The sequence below is a fragment of the Protopterus annectens genome, chromosome 14.part0 (assembly GCF_019279795.1).
Source record: "Protopterus annectens isolate FY-2018-M chromosome 14.part0, PAN1.0, whole genome shotgun sequence".
Taxonomy (NCBI): domain Eukaryota; kingdom Metazoa; phylum Chordata; order Ceratodontiformes; family Protopteridae; genus Protopterus; species Protopterus annectens.
Window position 1 is genome coordinate 878,719,193 of NC_056748.1, and position 25,519 is coordinate 878,744,711.

General features: G+C 39.8%; 1 protein-coding gene across 1 annotated transcript in view; it reads right to left on the reverse strand.

Annotated features, from left to right (window-relative positions):
• The window catches only part of PLCE1 (phospholipase C epsilon 1), an 838,097-nt gene that overhangs the window by 118,364 nt on the left and 694,214 nt on the right, over positions 1-25,519 (reverse strand). Inside the window, exon 26 of the mRNA XM_044055634.1 lies at positions 8,199-8,317. Within this exon, the coding sequence (XP_043911569.1) occupies positions 8,199-8,317 (119 nt within the window). The remainder of the gene's footprint in view (positions 1-8,198; positions 8,318-25,519) is intronic.

The following is a 25,519-nucleotide window of genomic DNA, read 5'->3' on the forward strand; positions in this document are numbered from 1 at the left end:
ACTTTCGTGTTTATTGTAATTAGATATTTGGTAGTCTCATGTTTTCTTTTTGATTATTTATTATTAAATATTTCTACACATTTCATTGTGGCTGGTCTTTTAGAGAAAACTTTTAAACATCTTAAGAGTACTTATGCTTATTTTAGTGACACTACGGCCACTCCTGAAAGCCTTGCTGCATTAGTCAAACTCTACCATTGTATTAGTATTTATTTTACTCAGTATACTTGGGTACCCTTGTAACACCCATAGAGAAGCTGACTGGTGGCAGTGTAATTACCCTATACTCTGTGCAGATGGGACACAGTTGGTAAATCTGTGGCAGGCTTTCCCAAGTGTGTGTGTGTGTGCATGTGTGAAAATCAAATATCCAAGTGTATGTGTCAGCTATTTGGAACAGGGACACAACATTCCAAACTGGTCAGTGCGGAGTCTTGTTTGGGGCCTGAAGAGAGAGTCAAAGTCCAGCCCCAGGTCTGGAGTGTGCTCCCTGTGTGCTCGTAAAGCAAACTGTGCTTGGTGCAGAGGAGCTGCAACTGAAAATACTGTGTGTATCTATTTTTTCCTACTGACCATCCCTCACTGATGTCAGTGGTGAGGATTAAGGCTCCTTGATTACCGGCCTGGAGTAGGGATCATCACATATTGGTGGCAGCTGGGTGGGATATTAATTGAACTTCCGCAGCCTGTGGGCAGTTGTCACTGAAGGTGTGTGTATTTTCAGCAACCACAAGGTAAATGTACAGAGTTTCATTTTCAACAGTTTTATTTATTTTTGTTAGTTCAGTGTAGTCAGGGGAAAGCAGGCAAAGATGTCAGCAGAGGATTATGGCAGGCTGGCAAAGAACCAGTTGGCCAAGGTGTGTGAAACAAAAGGACGGCTTGCATGCCAACCTGACTAAAGAGGAAATTATTTCAGCCTTAATTGCAGCTGCAGCATTGACCAGCAACCAGGAAGACAACCAGTCTGGTGATGGGGATGTGTAGCCTTCAGAAACAGGACAGCTCACCTTTTCCTCAGAGGACTTAAAACCCCATCTGGAGTTAAACAGACTTGAATTGGAGGCCAAACATTTGGAATTAGAATCAGCAGAGTGTCTGCAGTGCTTGGAGGCTGAAGAAAAGGAGAAACAGAGCCAACATGACAGGAAGATGCTGATTCTTCATTACGGTCATGGAGGTAATGGGGAAGGGAATAAATGAAACCCAGAAGCAATAAAGGTCAGTAAATTTCTTCCACAGTTTACAGAGGGAAATAATTTTGATAGTTCTATTCATATATTTGAAAGAGTATGTAAACAATACAATGCTGACCAAGGACAATGAGTACAGTTCCTAACCCCCTTATTCCATGGTAAAGCTGTTACTGCTGTTTTTAAATTGTCTGATACTGGCTGTTTACACTAGGATAAAGTTAAACAATGCTTATTGGAATGTTTTAAGTTAACACTTGAAGCTTACAGAAAAAGGTTACGTGAGCATAGGTGCAAGTCAAATGAAAGTCTATGTGACTATACTGATGAGTTAAGCACTTATTTTCATAGGTGGGTGAGTGGGTGTCAGGTCACCACTTTTGAAAGGCTGGCAGACGTTTTGGTGAAGGAACAAGCCCTTATCCCTTTGCCTGAGGACATGAGAATCTGGTTGACAGACCGGGAGTGTAACTCTGCAGATGAGATGGGAAGAAAATGGGATCTCTACTTAGCAAGCAGGGCACCACTGCACAACAAGAAGGGGATACCCCGTGCTGCACATGTATATAAGGGAACCCAGGTTGGGCTGCCTAAACCACCCCCAACAGAGTGCACCACTAACAGGAGAAGCCATTAGTTCAGGTACAAAGCCAAGATCAAGGGTTAGATGTTTTAAATCAGAGGAGTCATGTAAAACAGAACTGTCCACTGAAGCAAGGTGGGGAACAAAGCTGAGGGAGCCAGCAAGTGGGAATAAAAGCATGCTAGTGGTAAGTTGTCTGGAGAAAACAGAGGTACCAAACTATCACTGGAGTTTATATTAATCTTAGTGGATGGAAGACAGACACCTCTGAAATAACCATTGTGAAGCTTGCAGTGGTTAAAAAGGAGAAGTACTTACTTGGGCAGTCCACTCCAGTAACAACTTTAGGAGGGACCCTATTCTAAAAACCTTTGGCCAGGGTTCACCTTGACTGAGAGTGTAGAAAAGGAAGCAAGCAGGTAGGTGCTTTCAGGATATCCCTGCAGATGCCTTGATGGGGAGTGATTTTGATAATGCATACCTTGTGAGCATGCAGCTGCATACAGTCAGGCTTGGAGACAGGTATGTGGGTCTGACAGCCTGGGGGAGACCCAAACAGACCCCATACCTGAATCTGGGGATGATGATGTGGGTATTTCAGGGAGGGAGCTACCCTGTAGCAGAAACCCTGAAAGTGAGCCATGGCTACTGGTAGGTACTGATGTTTCCGTGGACAGGGTGACTGCAAGGACAGAGGTGAGTGGCAGTATCCAGGCTGACAGTGAGGCACTGCTGGCAGAAGACACCAGGCTTCCTGTGGAAAGGGAGCTGGGAAGGATAACCAAGACAGAGTTGAGACAGGCTCAGCTTTCGGACCCTACCTTATGAAACTTGAGGAGGGTAGCTAATGAGGTACCTGATTCTCAAGGAAAAGGGGAATCTGTATACTGGAATAAAGAATTACTGTATACAGAGTGGACCCCTTACGGACAGCTAGAGGGTGAGGTAATACAGCAATTGGTAGTGCCCAGAGCCTACCATCTGGCACTTCAAGGCATAGCCCATGTCATTCCTTTTGTAGGTCATACAGGCATAAAGCATGCCAAGAGACAGATTATGTCTTTTGTGGAAGAAAGACTTTCTCCTGCAAGTACACTCTACAAAGCTCTCCAGAATCACTTTAGCTGCCAGAAGATAGGTGAAAATTTAGGTTGTTCACACATCTGCACAATAAAATATCTATTTTTGGGTCACTAATACAGGAAGATTCCCAAGTGATGCATCCTTTGTTACCATTATTTTTTCTCCTGTGTACAGGAATTTCAGAGCCACTTGCTCTGATTCCCATTTCTTCACTTTATGAATGCTCTGTACAGTGGCATGACTTATGACATATAGCAACTTGCAAGATTCAAACATTAAAGCAGGTCTGTTTTAGCCTCATGTTGGGAGACTCAAATGGGAACTATATAGACAAGCTGAAAGTTTTAATATAGTCTTGCTGTTGTGTAAATACACACACACACACACACACACACACACACACACACACACACACACACACACACACACACACACACACACATCTATATATTATATACACATGTATACATAGTCTCCAGAGGAAGTCCCATTTTATATGTAAAATATTTGATGTGCAGCATCTCAACTGCTGCACAGCCTTTTGAGCCCTCCCACAAATGAAATCATTACCATGGGAAGCATTAATTTTGTCTGGACTTCGTGTTTTAATAAATATTCTGAATGCAGCATATAATTCAGAAATGTGCTGCTTTACCAAAAAATTTGCTGGTGTTACACCGTGAGCACAGCTGAGGACATCTACTTGGACCTGACCTTACAACCTCATCCAGTACACATAGGGGGGTCCTGATTTTTTTGTTGTTTTTATGCTTATATTAGAGTGTGCTAATTTTAAATTGCTTTACTGTTTTTGTGTTGATGCATTTAAACACTCTCAGCACACACAAAAGATCTAATGATAAGGAAGAAATTTGTTAATGGGAGTCTCTCCATGTGAAATATGAGAGAATGTCTGTGAGCTTTGTTTATAGGGGTGTGCAGGTATGCATCCTGCATGCCCATGGCTACCAAAAATGTCCTGTGTCAAACAAAAGAATTTTTATAATACCAATATCCTGAACGTTTTGTTTTGACAAATTGGTTCAATGCGGTCAAAGTCAGAATGGGTTTCCAATGGCCATTGATTTTTAGCACTAGAAGATTCTTGAGTAAACTGCCTTTGATAAACTGCAAAGTCTGATGGATAAACTTCACGAGTGTAGCAGATACTGGATTAATTGCACAATCAAGTTGACCTAATCTGTTGGCATACTTGGAACTGGAGCTACACAGAATTATATGATGTACCTTGTTAGTACAACTTCTAATTCACTTGACTTTTGTAATTTGAAATCATTAAGTTAAAATGGAAAAATATTTCTCCTCTGGAATGGGTGGGGTGGAACAGATGATAAACAGAATCATCACTGGTTATTATGGAAGGCTGGTCTGTCTTGCTAAGTAGGTTTTGTAATCGCCCTTTGGACTTCCATGGCTACTGTTTTTGAAGTACTTTCTTTTTTGCTGGTACTGTTATTCCCTTGTCTGCCTGCAATAAAAGGGCCAATTTTAATTAGAAAATTAATGGAAAATGTTTGGATGGGAGGATTAGTCAATTGCTTAATCCTGTCCATAGTTTTACTCTTCTCTCAAAACTCATTTAACATTCATTAAGAGGTTGCCCCAAACAGCTGGCTCTGATTTAAAGGTTCATTCACTGGTGCCTTGACAATCAGGGAAATGTATTCTGAACCAAGCATGTCTCTAAGACAATACAAGGGAAGCAACCGTGGAGTAAGCCTTCACAGTATCAAATAAACATTCTATAATGTGAGTGCCGGCCTCATCAGCTGTTTGTTCCAGTTTAGACATTTTTTTCCTGACAGTAGCATCAGCAATGCTTTCAGTTAGGCCAACAGTTGGTTTTAATATTTCTCCATGGTAATGCCCTACATGGGTTTGAGGACTTGTAACCTAATGCTTAGAACAGCAGATGGATATATCTTCTTACTGAATATATTAAGGATTCTTCTTCCTCTGTCCTCTGATAGTATGTTGACACCACCTTTCTGGCCTCCTTTGAGCACCTAGTTAATAACAAGAAAGGAAGTTATCAGAATTGTGGGGATATTTATACCATCAGCTTTCTTTGGAGATTGTGGCTGGCCATGAGGATTTTGGGATAGACAAATATAAAACTTTAAATAAAGGAATGAGTGGAGAAACTGCTCTAGGTTTAGGCACCTCAAGCTTCAGCAGCTTAAAAAATATATTTTTTGAGGGAAGATAATTCCCTGGAATCCAATTTCAAGGGAAAAAAAGAAATGTAAGCATCATCCCCAGAGTCAGTTTTCAGTCCAAGGAGGATGCAATTCCATCAAGATATGCAAGACACTTATCAGCTTCCAGTGAGTGAATGATCTGGGTGAAGACGGAGTAGTAGATGGGGCCTTCTTCTTGGGACTATAAACCCCAAAAATAGAATTCTTGGAAGTGGATGTTGAAACTGCAGTATCCTTTTAAAATAAAACAAAATACTCCTGCACAAATTTGGAACAATCGATACATACAAAAGGCATAATATCAGACCTCTGCGGGACCAACGGATTGTTCTTGTGAGTCAGACATCTGTCTTTCAAGTATGCTATCTGTAAGTTTTATAGCTGGTTTACAAAAGGAATTGCCCGAATAGTAACAGATATGAGATCACCCAGAAAAAAAAAAAAATCAGAAAATGAGAGTGTCTCAGAATCTACAGATAGAAGAGAAACAATTTCAGATCTCATATGACATGCATGTGGACAAATGTCTTAAGTGGAAGCCATCATTTTCTTAATTTACCTATGAGCCACAGTGACACACATTTTCATCACACAGTTTATAGAAAATTAAATATCAAAAACAGTGAGCTGTAAAACACAAAAAATGTTTTTTTTTTGAGGGTACAAGCCTCCCTGCATATTCAGAATTCCCTAAATTGTATACACCAACTCCATGGTTACATCACAGTGTGGAAAAGGGAAAAAACCCTGCATAAATGCTGTGCCATCTCACATAATACAACACACTGTGGTAATATGCACCATAACATTACACATTAGAACTAAAACCTCTCAATAAAAAACAGTGAAGTAATCGACTGTAATTATGTCCCCTTTCCCAATACAGAAGGTTCCAGTATTAGGCACCCTTTAAATAACAATCTCTGAAACTGAAGCAGCATGTCAACATTCTGCTTCCTCTCCTGTAACCACCTTCTGAAGCAATGAGGTGGCTGGAGAACAAGAGGGCTAGAATAAATGCCAGTCTTTGGAGCAAATCCTAGTATCTAGAGCAACAGGAAGCATGGTTACTCAGTCACTGATTCCTGTCCATGTGAAAGGACCTATATTGGCTTGATGACTTCTAATTTTTACATTTTTAAGACATTTTTCTCTAAATAGTTAAGCTTAGCATTGCAAACAAATGAGAAGCCCAACAAAATAAGAGAAAAGAGACAACATGGTTAATTATATAACAAGGCTTGTAAATTCAGGGTCTATATTATATCATCGAACGCTTAAAAAAGCGAACACTGATTGATTGACATAATTTAAGTGAAAGCTTACAATCTCGAACTGTCAGATCAGCGATTTTTTTCCCAGGGAAAAAAAATCGCTGATCCAAAACACATACACACAACACAAGCACACCAAACAAACAGAAATCCACACACATACACCTAAAATCTGATACCTAACCCTACACTAAACTATGCACACACCACTAACTACCCACTTACCTTAACCCAAACCCTAACCCTAAGGTCCGTCACTATCGCACACTCATCTCACCCGCTCCCTAACCCTAACTCACTTAAATCCGCCCTAACCCTCATGTCCACTCAATTGCACACACACCTAACCCGAGCCCTAACCCTAACTCACCTAAATCACCCTAACACTCACATCCACACAATCGCACACTTACCTGAATCCGACCGGTAACTTTCCACCATAACACTGAAAATACAGAAGCAACAGAAACGGACAACCAAATTCTTTCCCTAAGAAAAAATTTGATTTTGCGAAAATAAGTTTGATTAATCAGCGTTCTCTTTTTTAAGCATTCAAGGATATAATATAGACCCTAAATTCATTGATCTCCTAGCTAAAGTTTTCCTATTACATTCAGCACATTGACCACAATTAATGGAACTGCAATTATGTCATAACGACCGATACTTTAAATGAAAGTCTTTTGGAGGAATCTGATGCTTACAGTTGCACTTACCAGGACGTCATTAAAAATTACAACCCCTTAAAATGCTACTCCCTGTGGTATTAAACTGAAGAAAAATGTTTATTTAGGATAACTAAGAAGGACGGTGGTGCAGCGGAAAGTGTTGCCACCTCACAGCAAGAGGTTCTCCGATTCGATTCTTGGCTGGGGTGCCATCTGTGCGGAGTCTGCTTGTCCTCCCTGTGGTCGTGTGGGTTTCCTCCAGGTGCTCTGGTTTCCCCCCACATCCCAAAGACATGCAGTAGGTGGATTGGACACTCTAAATTGGTCCTAGGTGTGCGTGTGTGTGCCTTCTGTGGAAGGTTGGGTGCCGGGCTGGCAACTCGACACTGTAAAACTCCACTGCCAATCATGAGCAGACAGATGATCCACTGTGGCAACCCTAACCGGAAAAAGCCAGAAGAAGAAGGAAATCTACACGTGACCAGTAAAGCAGGAAAGAAAAGCACAGAAGATGCACATTTCAAACAGCAAAAATAAAAGGAGCAAGATTCTCCTAGTACTTTCTTTTAATGCCAGGATAAAGACAATCATAAGGCTGCATATGCAAAACCCTAGTGATGTACAACTGCTGAGAAAAATTAGATTTGGGTACTGGCAGCCCCTTTGGGGTCATAACCAATTACATTATGAATTGTACATGAATGTTCTTCATGATGAACAAAAGAGTGAGGTTGCAAGTGCAGGTGTATAAGGTGTCAGTGAACAGTAAAAAAAAAAAAAATCTTCATATAAAAGCATCTGATAATCTGAATTGACAAGAGATGCTATAGTATACATGTTCATTCAGGTGTTGTGTCCCTGTTGTTTGCTAATATAATGACCAGCCTCATACTGTGTGTGTGTGTGTGTGTGTGTGTGTGTGTGTGTGTGTGTGTGTGTGTGTGTGTGTGTGTGTGCGCTTGGGTGGAGAGGAGTGGGAATTAAAGTAAGCATAGTCTGATACTGAAGCCAACCTAAAATAGCAGCCTACTACGCATGTTATTTGGATCAAAACAAGTAAAAATTGTAGTTATGTTAACCCTTCATTCTACCTTACAAACTTTTTTTCAGGTATAAAAAAGGAGAACTTTTGCAGTGTACTCCGTGTATATGTCATAGTGTACAATCATATTTACCACAGAGGAAGGCACATTGGATCCAGTGGGATTTTCTTGCACTCTCCTGCTGTAGATGAACAGACTTGAGATCTCCAGAGGCTCGTTGTGAAGACTTCTTAGCTGTAGATGTCTGTAACCTACATACAACAAATAAAAACTCAGTCTCTAAGATATACTACAACATCTGGCAGCAGTTAAGACAGATAATTATACAGTTATGTAACTTATAACACTTAGCAGCATAGATATACATGTACTTTTCTTAACTGGTATATTAATGGAGTCTGATGTATAGGACTGCATATATAGAACCCTAGATGCAAATGTAGAGAAATTGTGCGTAAGATATTTTAAAAATAGGCAAGTTAAAGCAGTCAAAAAAACGGAGAAATATCAATTTGATTACCATACAGGATAGCACAAGACAATGACTACCTGTCCATTAAATAATGTATTGAATCTTTCAAGATGGCCTCATAGCCTGATCAGTTAAAGGAAAAAATATTACCATTCATTTATTTGTCTAGTCTGTCTAAATTTCTTTATTGATTCTAAACAGCAGTTGCTAGTAAAAGGATACATTTCTGAATATCTCTCTCATACATATACACAGAATGCACATCAGAATTCTGCTTCTGTATTACTTTTTTATTACTCTGCTTGTTTTTCCTTTCTGTTCTGGTTTGAGTGCCTCCCAGTGGACCTGTCTCTACCATTTTAAATGTCACTGGTACTCTCCATTATGGCTAGGACCGCACCATTGGCATGATGGCAGCTTTTGGTATGCCCTAACTGAGCACAGCTGATGACATCACTTACATGCAACAGCATTAGTTCCACTCCTCTCAAATGCTGAAGTTAATGGCAATTTGTCTTACAATTATGGCACCATCCCCATCTTCTCCCGCTCCTCCAGCTCTAAGCTGCTAATTCATTTTGGGTCCTCTTGGTTGAAGTCAGAACTCCAACTCCCTATACCATGAAGTTGGGGATGCTGATATTTTTTAATGGGTCAGACCCAGGGACAAAAGTGAGAAATTTTATATATATATTTATATGAGCCTGCTTTGGAAAGCCGAAATACCACAACACCAACTTTCTCAATCACGAGATGAGATGGCTGATCACATCTAAAATCCAATGTCCCGGAACACCAACTGCGAACTCCAGGTAAGTAACCATTTGCCACCATTCATTATTTATTTATCTGGTATTTGTTAACCAGGTTAGTCCAACTGAGCCAGAATAGCCCTTTTTCAGTGGAGAGCAATGGGAGAAAAGCTCCAGAATACATATACAGATTTCTGAAATTACATAGAAAAAAGAAAAAATAGATATGCATTGAAAAAAAAACAAAGAAATAACAGAGGTACAAAAAATATACATAAAATATATGAAATGTAGACACACTTTTTTTTTGCCATGTACAGACGGTAGATGTTCAGGGATGAGCTAGTAAGTTTTCCATTTGCAAGAGTGGAGAGAATATGATCAACATATTCTGAGAAGTAGGAGAGAGGAAGAAGTACATTTGGAGAGGAAATGGAAATTAAGGAGGATTGTGACAAAGGCAGGATCTTGAGTTCAGGAAGTTGTTTTTAACTTCAGTTTTGAAGGACCTGCTCTTATTAATACTACAGATGTTAGGAGGAAGCCTAGTCCAAGCTAGGGATAATGAGTTTTTGTAGAGGAGTTTGCCAATATTTCTGTTCGGTTTACAGATGTCTAGACGGTCCTGGTCAGAGCTACAAAGTGAACATGCTGGGATGCAACAGGATACTGTGGAAGAAAGAGAGGGACAGGCTGAGGGTTTATTTATTAGAGTGTGTGCAAGCTGTAGCTGGGAGAGGAGGAGGTGCTGGGGGAATTGTTTTAGGGCAAGGCAATCATGTGATTTATATGGCTGATTGGAGTTAAATCTGGCTATATTCAGAGAGGTTTACTGGAGTTTGCTTAGCAGGGATGACTGGAGATGGGTAAAGATAGAAGAGGCATACAGAAGGTATGTAAGGAGGAAGACTTGCCCTAGGGTTGGCTTGGAGTTGGGAGAGAGGAATATTTTATTTCTGTACAGAAGACTCAATTTCTGCTTAGTTTTTTTAATACAGTGCTGTATATGGATGTCAAATTTCAGCTGGTCATCAATTATAGTACCTAGTAGCTTGGTGTGTGGTTCAGCTTTGATAAGGGTGTTATTGAGAGAAGAAATAGTAGAGGTGAATTTGTGGTGGGAGAGAGATTTGGGAAGGAATAGTAGGAGCTTAGTCATTTTGGGGTTAAGTATAAGTTGGTGGTCAGTTAGCCATTTTTCAACAGATGAGAAATTATTTTGAATGGTGATGTACAGAATGTTAAAGATATTGTCTGAGAAGGAGATGAGAGTGGAGTCGTTGGCGTACTGAATGAGGGTGGAAGTTGTGCAGGAGGAGTGCAGATCATTTGTGAAGATGTTGAAAAGGAGCGGGATAAGGATTGAGCCTTGTGAGATGCCAGTCTGGATAGGTAGGAAAGTGGAACAGGTGGATTGCCATCTGACAGACTGGAGCCTGTTTGAGAGATAGCTCGAGAACCAGTGAATAGTAGTGGGGTAGAGATTAAGGTCAGTTAGTTTAGCAAGTAGCTCTTTATAGACTGGAATGCAATTTTAAGAAAGAGTGGAGGGAGACAGTCAGTAGAGGGAGAGCATGGTTTTAGTTTTAGTAGAAGGGACTTTATGTAAGTGGTGGAGACAGGGTTGAGAGAGAAAGCGAAATACCATGTTGAACTTTGCCCCTTACTCCCACGGTAGTGCAACCTCTGAGTTGGTATATTTAGTTAGGAGTGTGTGGGGATGAGGCCCCCACATTGGTGGATTTAATTTGCTTCGGGTTTAATTTTATATTTTGTGGACAAGTGGTTACTTACCTGAAGTTCTCAGTCAGTGTTCCGGGATGTCGGGTTTCTGATGTTGTCGGCCTTCTTGTCTCAGGATTGTGAAAGTCGGTGTTGTGGTATTAAAGTCTTATGCACACACACACACACACACACACACACACACACACACACACACACACACACACACACACACACACACCCACGTGTGTGTTTATGTATATATGGAATACACTTGAAGTGTTGAATGGCCAAAATGGCAACAAAAGGTCAAAACTCAAAATACAGAAAAACTCGACATACATTCTATGCATGGGGGCAAGTCCCCCTGCACACCCTAAACTCCCCTGCTAATTATAAATACCAACTCTGAGATTGCACTATAGATGGGAATGGACCCTGCTGTCCCACGATCTCGTTGACTTACTGTTTTAATTTTTTTATGATTGATCTTTTGCCATTTTAGTCTTTTGGCATTTTTACTATATCCTGTATCTATATCTATATATCTAGATATCTATATAATATATGTGTATATCTATATATCTAGATATCTATATAATATATGTGTATATGCTGCATGCAACTGGCTGAAGGTCCAACTGGTTGACTGTGTAATGCACAGCCTACTGCAAATGCAATAGACAGTGGTACAGTGGAAATTGGGGATTTGCCCTTTTCCTTCATCTGCAGGGCCATAGCTGCTTCATTTAGTGCCCTGTGCCACTCCCTCAAAATTGCGCCTCGAGTGAGGAGCTAAAAAAAAAAAAAAAAAGGGTGGACTGGCTTCCTACAGTACATCGGCCAATCTACTCACTCTAAGCTAAGTGAAAAAGCAAGACAAACAAAAAAATGTCTTTGGGGGTTTGGCTTACTGTAGAAAGCTGACTGGCTTCTTACATCAGCCAATCACACCTCACATCTTCTCTCCCCAGCTCTCAAGACAAGACAAAAATGTCTTCAAATTACTGTAGAAAGCAAACTAGCTCTTTACATTACATCAGCTAAACATGCCCCACCAAATCCACGCACCCTAGCATTCAAGAGAAGAACTGGGGAAAAAAAAAAAAAGGAGTTTGACTTAGTGTGTGATTGGCTACCTACAGAAATTGCAACCAATTCATAACCAAAAAAAAAAAATGCTGAAATCAAGTGCCTTTCTGTAATAGCATAACACATTGAGCCCAGAGCATTTTCTCCCTTTGCCGCACCCTTGCTATGGCACTAGTTTTATGATCTCTGAGATATATATATATATATATGGATCTAGGATTACTGAATGCAAGTTCAATAGTCCGAATCCACAATCACCGAACACACTTTAACGAAAGCGCTTTCACCAAAAAAGTGCGTTCATTAAAGTGCATTAAAACAAAACAATAAATCTACTTTTATGCAGGGGAGCAAACCCCCTTGCATCCCCCATGTGGGGGGCTGTGCCCCTCCACACACCCCTACTTTAATATTCTCACTCCGAGATCGCACTACGGTGAGGAAAAGGGAATATTCTCTTATCCGCACCGTAGTACGATCTCCGCAGCCGTCATTCCCCCACGACTCCCTCTAGCTGCAGGCATACTTCCGCGAAAGTGCTTTTTCGGTAAAAAGCACTTTCGTGGAAGTATGCCCGGCTGTTTATGCTTTGGTGAAAAACTCCTTCGGGGATCTGCACCGATCCCATATACATATATATATATATATATATATATATATATATATATATATATATGTATATATACACGCACACACACATATGGGTCTATGTCAGAAAAATTTGAGTTTTCAGAAACTCAAAATTCATACTGTCGAGATGATATGATCAAGTTTCCGAAAACTCTAACTTCAAAATACAACAGAAAAATCTACTTTTTTCTATGTTTTTGTAGGGGGGCACTCTCCCATACACCCTGCATATTATATACATCAACTCTGAGATCTCAGTACAGTGGGGAAAAGGGTAAATTCCCCGATCCTCTCTGTACCGTGATTTCTATTCAAAAGCTTCACGTTTTCTGAAAATCTCGACCATATCAATTTTGAGTTTCTGAAAACTCAAGCTTGTGATGTATATATATATATATATATATACACACACACACACACATATATATATATATATATATATATATATACACACACACACACACACACATATATATATTATATATATATACACACACACATGTATATATATATATATATATATATATATATATATATATATACACACACACACACACACACATATATATATATATATATATATATATATATATATATATATATATATATATATATATATATATATGGGTTGTCACAAACTCATTTTTTCTCGCTCATATGTGCCTCTGATCACAGTTCTTTTTAACCAGTTGTCATACACTCATATACCGCATGCATGTTACTTTGCACACAAACTCACAATGTTGTCATGGATCCTCTGTGAGTAGTTGATGTACAGGCCTGCTGACTCTATTTTCCACATGCAAACCTGTCAAAATTTAAGCTGATGAAATTGCAGGTAAACTACCAAAAATATATTTTTTTATGGAGGCAAGCCCCCTGCACACCCATCTGAGGGACTTTTTCACCATACATCCTTAGTTACATTTACCACTCCAGGGTCAAGTGGAGAAAATGTGTGCAAGGGTGAAAACAGTACTCTCACATACTGAAATCTCACAATACATGATAAAGCAAATAATTTATTCTGGGACTAGCTACTCTGGTAAATTGAGATTGCAGAGATTACATGATGGTATATATCCCTGATAATGTTGCAAATCCATGCAAATAATGGTGAGACTGGAAAACACCAGAAACTAAAACCAGGCCTTATAATGTAATGGCTTTGCCAGTTTCAGCTCATTAACAGCGCTAAGACCTGACATCTATAGAGGTTGTACAGAAACCTTTGTATCTACAAGTTAAACACTCACAGAAAGGAGCGATCCAATTGACAATGGGTCTTGACAAGCTGCTGGCAAGTCGTGAGTAACTGGAAGTGCAAAACAATTAAGCTGATACCTTAACTGAAACATACACGATACACATCATTACTTAATTCCCATGTACTTTTGGTATTAGTGGTCGGGAGAATCCCAGAAGAGAGAGAGAGCAAGAGTGTACAAACTAGGTTTAACATATACGTTTGCTTATGATCTCTAAACATAATGTAGTATATTCAGTCTCCACTGTGAACTGAAGACATGCATGTCATTCTATCAGTAACTGTCAAAATGGGTGCCAAAGACTGTTGTAATGGTTGTGGCTTTGAGAAGCAATAACATCGGTAAAGTATGGCCAAGGAAAAGCAGAAAGTAAATGTTAAGAATACAAAACAGTTAAAACAAAAATAACATATGAAAGCTTTGCTCAAAACAAGCAGATCTGAAAATCAAGTAAGTGGCGAATATAGCTCAATTGGGAAAATGAACACCTAGTTCTGGAACAAAGGGAAAATAGGAACACATGATACTATTAAATGCAACAGTTCAGTAGTTTTGTTGAAAAAGAAACAGCATCAGCCAAAGCATCTACGTCTTATGCACAATGTCTTTATAATCCAAGTTAAGTATGATGCCCTCATAGGATATGTGGTTGATGGCTATCAATATGCACACCCTACAAGCAAACAACTGCAATCCCAGAAGTGTACAAGAGAACAACATAGTAATACCTCATATGTGCAGATTTTTCCTCCTTAGGCAGGATCTGTTTCTTTAAATTTAGCTTACAATGAATCTACCATGTACTTCACAAATCATTTCATATAACTTCTCATCATCTTGATTTAAGACTATGTAGAAGATCAAAAGACATCTTAAAGTTTGCAGCATTATACGTATTATGTATTCATAGGGCTTGCTTCTCTTCTATCTGGACGTTTATTTTGCAATGTTGGAACTACTGAGAAAAAGATCCCCTTTGAATCACTGCATGATGACCCATATTCTAACCCACCTTTTTAATTACTGAAAAGTTTCTGCTCACTGCAGAAAAAAATGCATTGTCACAAGCCTGGTTTGTACTGCCATGATATAAGCCATGTGTGCAGTGGTCCAGACAACATTGCAGACAGCTCCTTCACTACAACACCTCCTGGCACCAGCATACAAGTACATTTCCAAAGGCAGGGCTGTGGCCAAGGAACACCTTATTAGTTGTCTGCACAGCAGGATTTAGCTGTGGTGGTGGGCTTTAGCTGAATAGAAATGTTAAAGATATAAGGCCTTGTACATCAACTCTTAATAGCCTGAATCTGCTCCATGAATTAGGGGAAATGTGGTAAAAGCTCCTCAAAATGAGTGGTAGGAAAAACAGTCATTATGAAAATATAATAATAAGCAGAAGTAGTACTTAAAATACATTTTCTTTTATTTTTTTATAACCACTGCTTCCACTTAAGTATGTAGACATACAAACTGCTCATCTTGCACTAGTACTTAAAATGTTCTTAAGGCAATTGTAAATGTTGTACTGTTTTGCTAATATTTTTTTTTTTATAATTGGCTTACATGCATTGTTCACTGAATTGGGCCTGTTCCAAAGCATAGCATTAACTAATCAGACTGAGGAAAGATGATTTTAGCACATAATCATTATGCTACATGGAGGTGCTGTTTCAAGACTTTGACTGCAACTAGAGTGCCCCCTACTGGAAGGTTGAGACATGAGAGTTCAAGTCCCAAAATTAGAAAAATCTAAGTGTGATTTCAGAGAAACAGTGGCAAACTGCACAAGTCACTGTTTTTGCAGGGGGCAAGAGCCCCTGTATTCCCTACTGTGGAGTCTGTACCCCCCAAGAGCCCCTGTATTTCTTACTGTGGAGTCTGTACCCCCGCTACTTATAAGCCTGCAAGTGCACGCACACACACACAAACACATATACGGTTCTACTTTTGTTAATTGAAAGTACACCCTACCGAATATGAAAACACCGAATCGTTTTAAGTGAAAGTACTGTTTAACGAAACCATAGTTTTGCGAACTCCACATCACTGAAGATCAAATCACAGACCGTATACACTAAAAACAAATTTTTGCAGGGGGGAAACCCCCCCTGCACCCCCACAACTGCTAATTATACATACTAACTCAGGATCTAGATTGCACTACAGTGGGAAAAAGGGTACATTTCCTTATCCTCACTGTACCGCGATCTATACCATCAAACCCCAACTGCTGTACACCTTTGATTCCCATTAGAAATGTAATGGATAACTTAAAAACAATGCACCTGCTGGTCAACATGATCCTGGAACTGCCAACCATTCTTTGGTGATGTGGAGTTCGCGAAAGTGCAGTTTCGTTAAACAGCACTTTCGCTTAAACGGAGTTGGCATTTTCAGAATTGGTAGGGTGTACTTTTGATGAACGAAAGTAGACCCATATATATATATATATATATATATATATATATATATATATATAGATATATATATATAGATATATATATATATATATATATATATAGATATATATACATATATGTATGGGGTTTTGACAAGTTGTAGAACTTGTTGAACCCTGAATCCATCAGCACGGTTGAGTGAAAACTATCTCATTTTACATGCTGGCAGTTGTTTTGTACAAGATCGTGGTACAATGGGGATTTTGATCAGAACTGGTGTATATAATTAGTAGGGGGTGTGATCAAAGAGAAGCTGAGATCCAGCAAATTTTGACTTTATATATATATATATATATATATATATATATATATATATATATATATATATATATGGTTCTCAGAAGGGATTTTGCCATACGAAGAGGACTGAGATGTTGTCGGAAAAAATAACACTTATCTGATACTTTGTCTTGTCAACGCTTGCAGTAGAAACCCCCCGCCAGCACTTCCATCAGACACAAACCTAAACAAGTGTCTCTCTATTTTTTGAATACAAACACACACACACACACACACACACACATACACCCACACAGCCACCTTCACCTCCTTTGATACAGGGAATTGATGAAAAAGCAGAGAGTGGGAACTCCCTGGTCAAAAGGTAGGAAGCCCAAGGATGCATTTAGTGGGATTCTCTCTGTTTGAGGAGGAAGACTGTGAAGTGAAAACATCCAACATCCTGACATAAGAACCCCTTTTAATGTCTTTTGTTGCAGGAGACCCCTTCCAAATGACCTGCTCCAAAAGGACAGAAAACAAAGGAACAAAACCTCCTGCCTACTTCCTTCTTCTAGAAACATGAAAATACTAATACAAACTTTGCTAGCCAGCCATTATGAACTAGTTCTGAAAGCAGAGGACCTAACTCTCAGAAAATACCCCTGTGTCTTTAGGGGGGAACACAACTTCATGATCATATTTTCAGAAGAGTCCTGCAGAAATAAGCCTCATCTACTGCTCACACACAATACCAAAGATATATAAGTAACAGCAAAGGTGCAGTCAGGCATACTATGAATAGCAAGCTTTGTAAATATTTTATGGTACAGTTGAAAAGGACTATCTTTAGACACTGTACAGTTTTTAAATATGGGAGAGAGCAACAACACAAGGAATGAGCACTCAATGGATTTATTTTCTGGGCTACTCTGTTATCTGAATGTACAACACCGTGTGATTAAATGAATTGTGAGATTCATCTTTCAGTAAAAAGGTCAACAACCCATCAACCTTCAACATACTGCAAGGATGTAATGGATGTGTGTCTGCGTCTTGTGTGTATGTTTGTCTTTCTATGGACTGTTGTCCTTTCCATGTCTGGTCCTGCTTTGCAGCCATTGCTTGACAGGACAGCTTCAGCTTCTCCGTAACATAGAACGGGATAATAGGAATACTGAAAATGAAGGAATAAATGAAACAGAAAGTGTTTAGGAGCACCACAGCAACTTTTTAAAGTCTAATTCAGCAGAATTAGTATGTTTCTGACCTAAAACCAACATTTTAAACAGCAGAAAAATGACTTCATCCATGATGCTAGAGAACACAGCCAGTACATCTAAACATTTCAAAAGCAGAGCAAAATGATTAAATGATATTATGGCTTCAAGCAAATTTTCAACAACAAATGTCTTAAAAGCCATTTTCTTAGCATCCATATTAATTTCTTACTTTTGAAATGTTTAAATACTGTTTAAACCACTGGAAACTAACCCATTTATTGCGCAGCAGCTCAACAGAATGATTGCTCACCCAAGGAGGTGGTATGAAAATCATTACAATATGTAACAGTAAACATGACTGGCAGCTCAGGTAGCCAATTAATTGTTCACAGGAGTGAGTGGCACACAGACTGACTGAAAAAAAAAAGTCTGAAGCCAGCTTGTAAGTCCTTAGGGGTAGGGGTTATACACATATGCCTGGAGTGCAGAGGCAAAATGAAAAAAGAACATGAATGCACCCTACCAGCTAATTTGTTAACTTCTAGTCAGGACCCTCTATAGTTGGACACCAAAAATATTGCTTAATTCTTAAGATTATTATTTTTCTATCTGAAAAATGCTTTCTTACAGAGGGTGCATATCTACAGTACAAAGCCAGCCTGCTTCCACTCTGACCAGGAATGCTCTCAGAGCTTAAATAGATGTTTCAGCTTTGTGATCACATATGGTTACAGCATACCTTTCAGGAGTTTAAACACATGGACAGTAACAGTCATTGGTCAGTAATACAGGAAGAAAGAGATAAAGTGTCTAATGCCCACTCAGTTCAGTCTGCAGTTATCAAATCATACAGTAGAGGCCTTTCCTATGTTGCAATCAAGTGTAGCGGAGAGAGTGTTAATATCTCTGATAGACCATCGTCCTGGAGGAGGTTAGAAATTGCATTTTTCACCACTGGGGACAATAAGACTAAAATCTTAAAAGTAAAAGTACATTTCTCTTACTGGTTATGACAGAGAGAGAGAGAGAGAGTGATCTGAAAAATTAATTTTCTAGGGGAAGCATATAGTGAATCTAGGGTAGTACAACAAGCAGAATGAAAAGATTCCCCACTAAACATCAGGCCTGCACTCATTATTGTCATAACAGGAACAGGACTGTAACAGAAAGATGATTTGTGATCAGTAGGAAAACAATTTCCATTCCTGGAATTTGTCTCCCAGAGGTTACCACACATTTGGAACAGACACCCGCTTCATGTCAAGCAGAGCACATCACTGGTCCTCTTCAAATGCAATCTGGACAATTGGATGGGTAAATAAGTTCACCTCAGGGGTTCCACCTATGTCTCTCTTGGACAGGGGTGATAGGTGCTGATCATGGAAATAAGGGTAAAACTTGGCTAGGCTTGTAAGGGCCCTAGGGTCATTAGCCTAGTAACCTCCTATGATCCTAAGGACAGGTTACTGCTATCACCAGCATCAAACAAACCAGACCTAATACCATGTACTTTGGGTGTTATGTACCCTGGACTAACCTCTATGTTATCTCCAAACAGGATAAGGAACAATATGCAGGGTGGACAAGAATTAAAATTTTGAAATGAATGAGGGAAAGGCAGATGTTGCAAATGTTTCTAGAAAAAAATGAACTGGATGAGGTCTCAGGGAAGATGGGGAAGCCATATGGGTGTTCAATAATCCAAGCTTCTTTTCTGTGCATGATGCAGCTACTAGAAGCAACCAATTAACAGTAAATTGTATCAGGTCTGTTTGTAAGCTCCTGAGCCCCCACCGCTTAACTAGGGTTAAACTATTCCCGGCGCCATAAAGTCTGCTTTTCAAATTTTTCCTTACAACTAGCCAGCTTTTTAGTTTTAGCACTCAAATCTGTTTCTTTGAGCTCAGCACTTGTTCAGAACTCATTGTAAGCACTAAATAAACTACAAATTATTACAGTACTCAACTTTCCTCACTTGTCTAGAGGAAAACAGTTTTTAGTACTTAATACATAAGCACCTATCCAGGCATGTCTAAAGGTCAGCTCACAGTGTTTTCTCCTGTCTACCTGATGAATCTGGGCATCTTGGGGCAATGCAGCAATTGCCTCATGTACACAGAAAACCCTCTCCTCCTACTACCCAACACTACAACCTGTGAGAGATGCACTTATATAGCCAAACTTGAAGCAAAGCTCTCTTCACTGAAAACTGGAATAGACAGTCAAGAGGAGAAGGTAAACACTTGCACCTCACCACACTCATCACATAGTCCCTGAAAACCTACACCACCAAAACACAAACATAGAAGCACAAAACACACGCCTACATTCGCAGAGGATATCAATAAAAATCTGCCCAAACAACAGAGACCTCCAAAGCAGAAATGCAAGCAACATCCACCCCCCAACACAACCCAAGTGACACATAGCCCACAAACTCAGTGTGCCACTCAACTACAGCCCATAAGGCATAACGTACCCAACACTCTAGTCATAGGTGACTCTTTAGTCAGGCACACTGATATTCCACTCACCAGGCTAAACAAGGAGAAAGTAACTGTCAGCTGCCTGTTGGGTGCCAGGATCTGCCACATAATGCATGCACTCAGGTCACCCCACAACAAGTACAAATATGACTCTGTCATTGTCCATGTTGGTGTGAATGACCTGAGATTTACCTCCCTGGACTACAAGAAAAGAGACATGGAGGAGCTCTCCGATCTTGTAGCCCAGGCAGGTATGACCCTAGCCCTGAGTAGCATCCTGCCATCACCCAGAATGATACCACAGTACAAGGACAAAAGGATTTACTTCAACAACTGGCTAAGCTTCTGGTGTCATTTTAAGGGAATCCAGTATCTGTCTGCCTGGGATGACATGATCGTCAGACCATGATGCTTTGCCAGAGATGGCCTGCACCTGTTGCCCTTGGGATTCCACATACTGGCAAATATAGTGCCTTTTTTAGGCAAGGTTCAAATGACAAATTCACCACCGTAACGGGTACAAGCAAGCAAAATCTGATTGTAATGCTACTCAGTGCTAGAAGTCTAAACCTCAAAATGCACTCACTCAAGACACTCCTTAAAATGGAGAACATCGACATCTGTGCAGTGATAGAGACTTCGTTCAAAGCTCCAGACAGCACCCCTGCATTACCAGGCTACAATTCATACCACACCTTTCGGCCACCTAACCCGGACCGAAACACTAAAGGCGGAGACGTGTCCAAATTCATTAAGGATGTCCACACCTCCAAGCTAGGGGCTCAGCATAATGCATAATCCTAATAATGGGTGATTTCAACTACCCCACCATTAACTGGGAGAACTACTCATGTACCAACTCTTTTGCTCAACGTTTTCTGGAATTCATAAATTCCAACGCCTTGGATCAACTTATCCACACCCACCACCAGGGGCAGCAATTTCCTAGACCTGGTCATTACCAACATGGGTGACCGGTGTTCCACACCAGAGGCCACTTCCTCATTGGTCAGATCCAACCACAAGCTAATCACCCTAGACATCACATCTCGCCCCCACCCCCCATTAGGGAAACAACCGTAAAAAAATTTCTCCAAAGCCAACTTCACGCTTCTTAAGACAGAAGTGGCAAACTTCACGACACCCATGCAGACGGACAATAAAGGTACGACTGCTGAATCCTACACAAATACACTTTATAAGCACTTACATGAGTGCATGGCTCGTGCTATCCCTAACAGAACCAAGATGCTATCTGCCAAAAAAAGGAAGCCAATCTGGTGGTCTTCTGCCATAAACAAACTCTACAACAGAAGAAAGAAACTGTTGCAAAAAAAGAGTAAAATCCCATGATTGGAGGAACTCCCTGGTCAGCTTCAGTAAGAAGCTGAGACCCCTCATAAAATCCTCCAAAGCTAGTTATGAAAACAAAATCGCCACTGATTCTAAAAGCAACCACAAAGCATTCTATAGCTATGTCAAGATTTTCAATGACAACACTCAGATCTGCTTTGAGTTACAGCACAATGGCACTAAATATACAAAACCAACTGATATTGCCAACATCCTGGCAGATAGGTTCAGTGCTAACTTTAACCCCCTCTCACCCCCTAAAGGACCCATCTCTATACCAGAAGAATGCAAAGTTCCTGTACTCACGGCTGCACAGATAAAAACCTCACTCTCCAAAGCCAAGAACACAGCATCCATGCGACCTGACAACATCCCAGGCTGTATTCTACATGAACTACAGAATTAACTGGCACCCCACCTAAGTACCATGTTCAATCATAGCCTCACCTCAGGCTTTGTGCCCATTGAATGGCGCACTGCGACGGTTATCCCACTCCACAAAGGGGGAGACATGACAGTCCCCGGGAACTACCTCCCCATTAGCCTGACGAGCCTGGTGTGCAAGGCCATGGAACGTATCATCATGGAACTCATAAACAAAGACATTGGTAATCTCCAAGCTCTGGACCCCGCACAGTTCAGGTTTGTAAAAGGCAAATCATGTCTCTTAAACCTGATAGACTTCTTTGAAGCAGTCACCAAAGCCATACATGAGGGTAAGGTGGTTCATAGCCTATCTAGATCTCGCCAAGGCTTTTGACACCATCCCCCACTCTGGAATTATAGATAAACTCACTAAACTAGGTATAAATCCCTATGTCACAAGGTGGGTTGCCAACTGGCTTACTGACAGAACCCACACTGTGAAAGTAGCAGATTCCAAATCCGACTACAGACCAGTGACAAGTGGAGTACCACAGGGTTCAGTCCTGGATCCTCTCCTGTTTGGTATCTACTTCTCTGAAGTACAGGCTAACACAGAAGGTCTTTGGCTAACTAAGTTCACAGATGACTGCAAACTAGGAGCCATAATCGAAACTCCTAATGATGTGGACATCCTACAAAAGGGCCTCACTGAGACAGATGCCTGGTGTCAAAGCCATGGCCTCAAGCTCAATGCCAAAAAGTGCATTGTCATCCCCTTTGGTAAAAACTCTGTACCCATGAACTACCACATAGGCAGTAGTCTACTCAACACTGAAAGTGTGATAAGAGACCTTGGGATACCGGTGGGCAGTAGTCTCTCCTTTGATAATCACATTGCCACGGTGGTCAAGAAATCCTTCTACGTGGCACACCTCATCAAAAAAAGGTTTCTCATCCAGAAAAAAAGAGGTCATTGTTCCCCTCTACTCATCACTCATTAGCCCCATTATAGAGTACAGCACCCCTTTTGGCATGTACCTCACAAGACATCTACAACAACTGAAAAGGCCTCAGAAATACCTCACAAAGAGGATTACTGGCCTCAAACAGATGCCCTATGCAGACCTTCTAAAAAACCTCCAGCTTTACTCCATCGCATATCACCTACTCAGAGGCGATCTCTGCCTAACATACAAAGATATGTCAAACCCAGAGCTGTTGGGCATGCTCCACTTAAAGAAAGCCCAATCCCTCCGAGCTACATGCTCTAGGGATCTAAACCTTGTCATCACAATAAACAAAACATGCTGGAGGGATAGATTCTTGTCCCAGAGACTTCCCATACTCTGGAACAGACTACCTATGTCAAACAGAACTCCTCATTAGCACTCTTCAAGAAAAATCTTGATGATTGCATAGGAAATAGGAAATTCACCCCGGGGATCACTTCTGCTTGTCAGGGGCACCGGAAAATAATTTTCTTGGGTGGCGAAAGCCAGGGTATCTTTTTGGCTAGGCTTATATCTTATATAGGCCCTAGGGCCAATAGCCTAGTACCTACCTATGAACCTATAAAAAATTAGGAGAAATAAGTAACTGTTTTGAGTGGCATATCACAAAATACTGTTCCAGGAGAAGGGATATGGATACTGTCTGTGATGGTGGACACAGAACCACATGAAGGGATTCACTAATAAAAGAATGAGTGAAAACAAACCTGATAAGAACTAGGGTATGGGATAAGTCATGATTACTGTAAACTAAACAGTGTAAAAATTCTCTGTTTGGATGATTTTCAGTCCATATTTCTCTAGTTAATCACTGTATATTAATCAGATCAGACAATAGTAGATCAAGTAGCAAACTTAAATTTGTCTTAAGTCAAAAACAATAATACAAAAATATATAATTTGAAATATTGTACAGAATTACTAAGTATTCGAAAGTAATCCAAGCAAGGCAGGCAGTCTGCTTCCAGTCGAACATTCTTTATTAAGTACACAGACAAGCGATCAAAGTAAAACAAAAATAAGAGTAATAGTTTCCTCACAAGCTTTCTAAATGTGTGTGTGTGTATATATATATATATATATATATATATGTATATATATATATATATATATATATATATATATATATATATATATACTTTTTATCAGGCAAGGGAGTGGTTTATTGTGCTGTAAAACAAAGTGTTATTGGTACACATGTTAAATTCATATCCCTTCCCCCATCAGTGCGACATTCGAGCTTGTCATGCTCTACTTAGTAGCTGTCATAATACTATAACCTTTATGTATTTTAAATAACATGTATAATGATGTGGTACCTCTTATTTAACCAGATTATTAAGTAGATAATTAAGTCTGTGATTTTTATCCAAGACAATATACTACATGGCTGGAAATATATCAACCTTAATCCATTTGGCAATCAAGAAATATATATGAATGTATACAGATACAATTTGCATGTAAAAAATTAATTGTAAAAATCATATTCTATTTTCATAACCTATTGTTAACAAAGATTGCTTTCGTCCTGCTAGACTTCTTCAGGTCTGTGTACAAGAACCCTAAAAACTATCTATACAATTATTATTGTAGAATTAGTTAGTATTGTTATTACACATCATTCTGAATACAGTGGAAAAAAGAGAATAAGAAAAAATGTATGATGATGGAAAATAAAATATACACTTAAATTAAAACTGATTTAACATGGTATTTAAAACCAACTGGTAGAATAAAATAAAATAAAATTAGTCATGTAAACAATGTGGCAATTTTCTAAGTTCCAGTACACTTTTAATTGAATAGTAATAGTTTAGTCCAGGCTTCATAAAAGAGTTCAGCTTTAATTGCCACATGAATTCATGTTTCTCCAGAACATTTGGGATGTCTCCTTCAAGATCACCCATGTCTATATGATCCAGGATCTGGAAAGTACAGTTTTGTACCTACCATAAATGTAGATGTTCGAGGGCTATTACAGCTGCAGTAATCACATATGGGTTTTCAGCCGGCAGGCGGTCCCTCGGTCGGCCGAATTCCAAAGTCTTGGTCCGCCGGTTGTTGTCGCGTACTCTTCTGACGTCAGGAAGGCTAGAGTATAAAAGACACAGCCGACGCCATCTTCTTCAGTCTTTCTTGCCCCAGATGTCAGGTGCCCCAAAAGGAAGGCAATACATAAATAAGTCTAATACACAAAAGAAAGCAAATAAAACATAGCAGGATAACCCAGTTAGCAGGTATGAATAGTTATTCAGACCCCAAGGTCTTACCAAGTGGGGAAGGAGGGTGGGAAACCTGTACTGCAGCTGTAATAGCCCTCGAACATCTACATTTATGGTAGGTACAAAACTGTACTATGTTCATCGTGCATTACAGCTGCAGTAATCACATATGG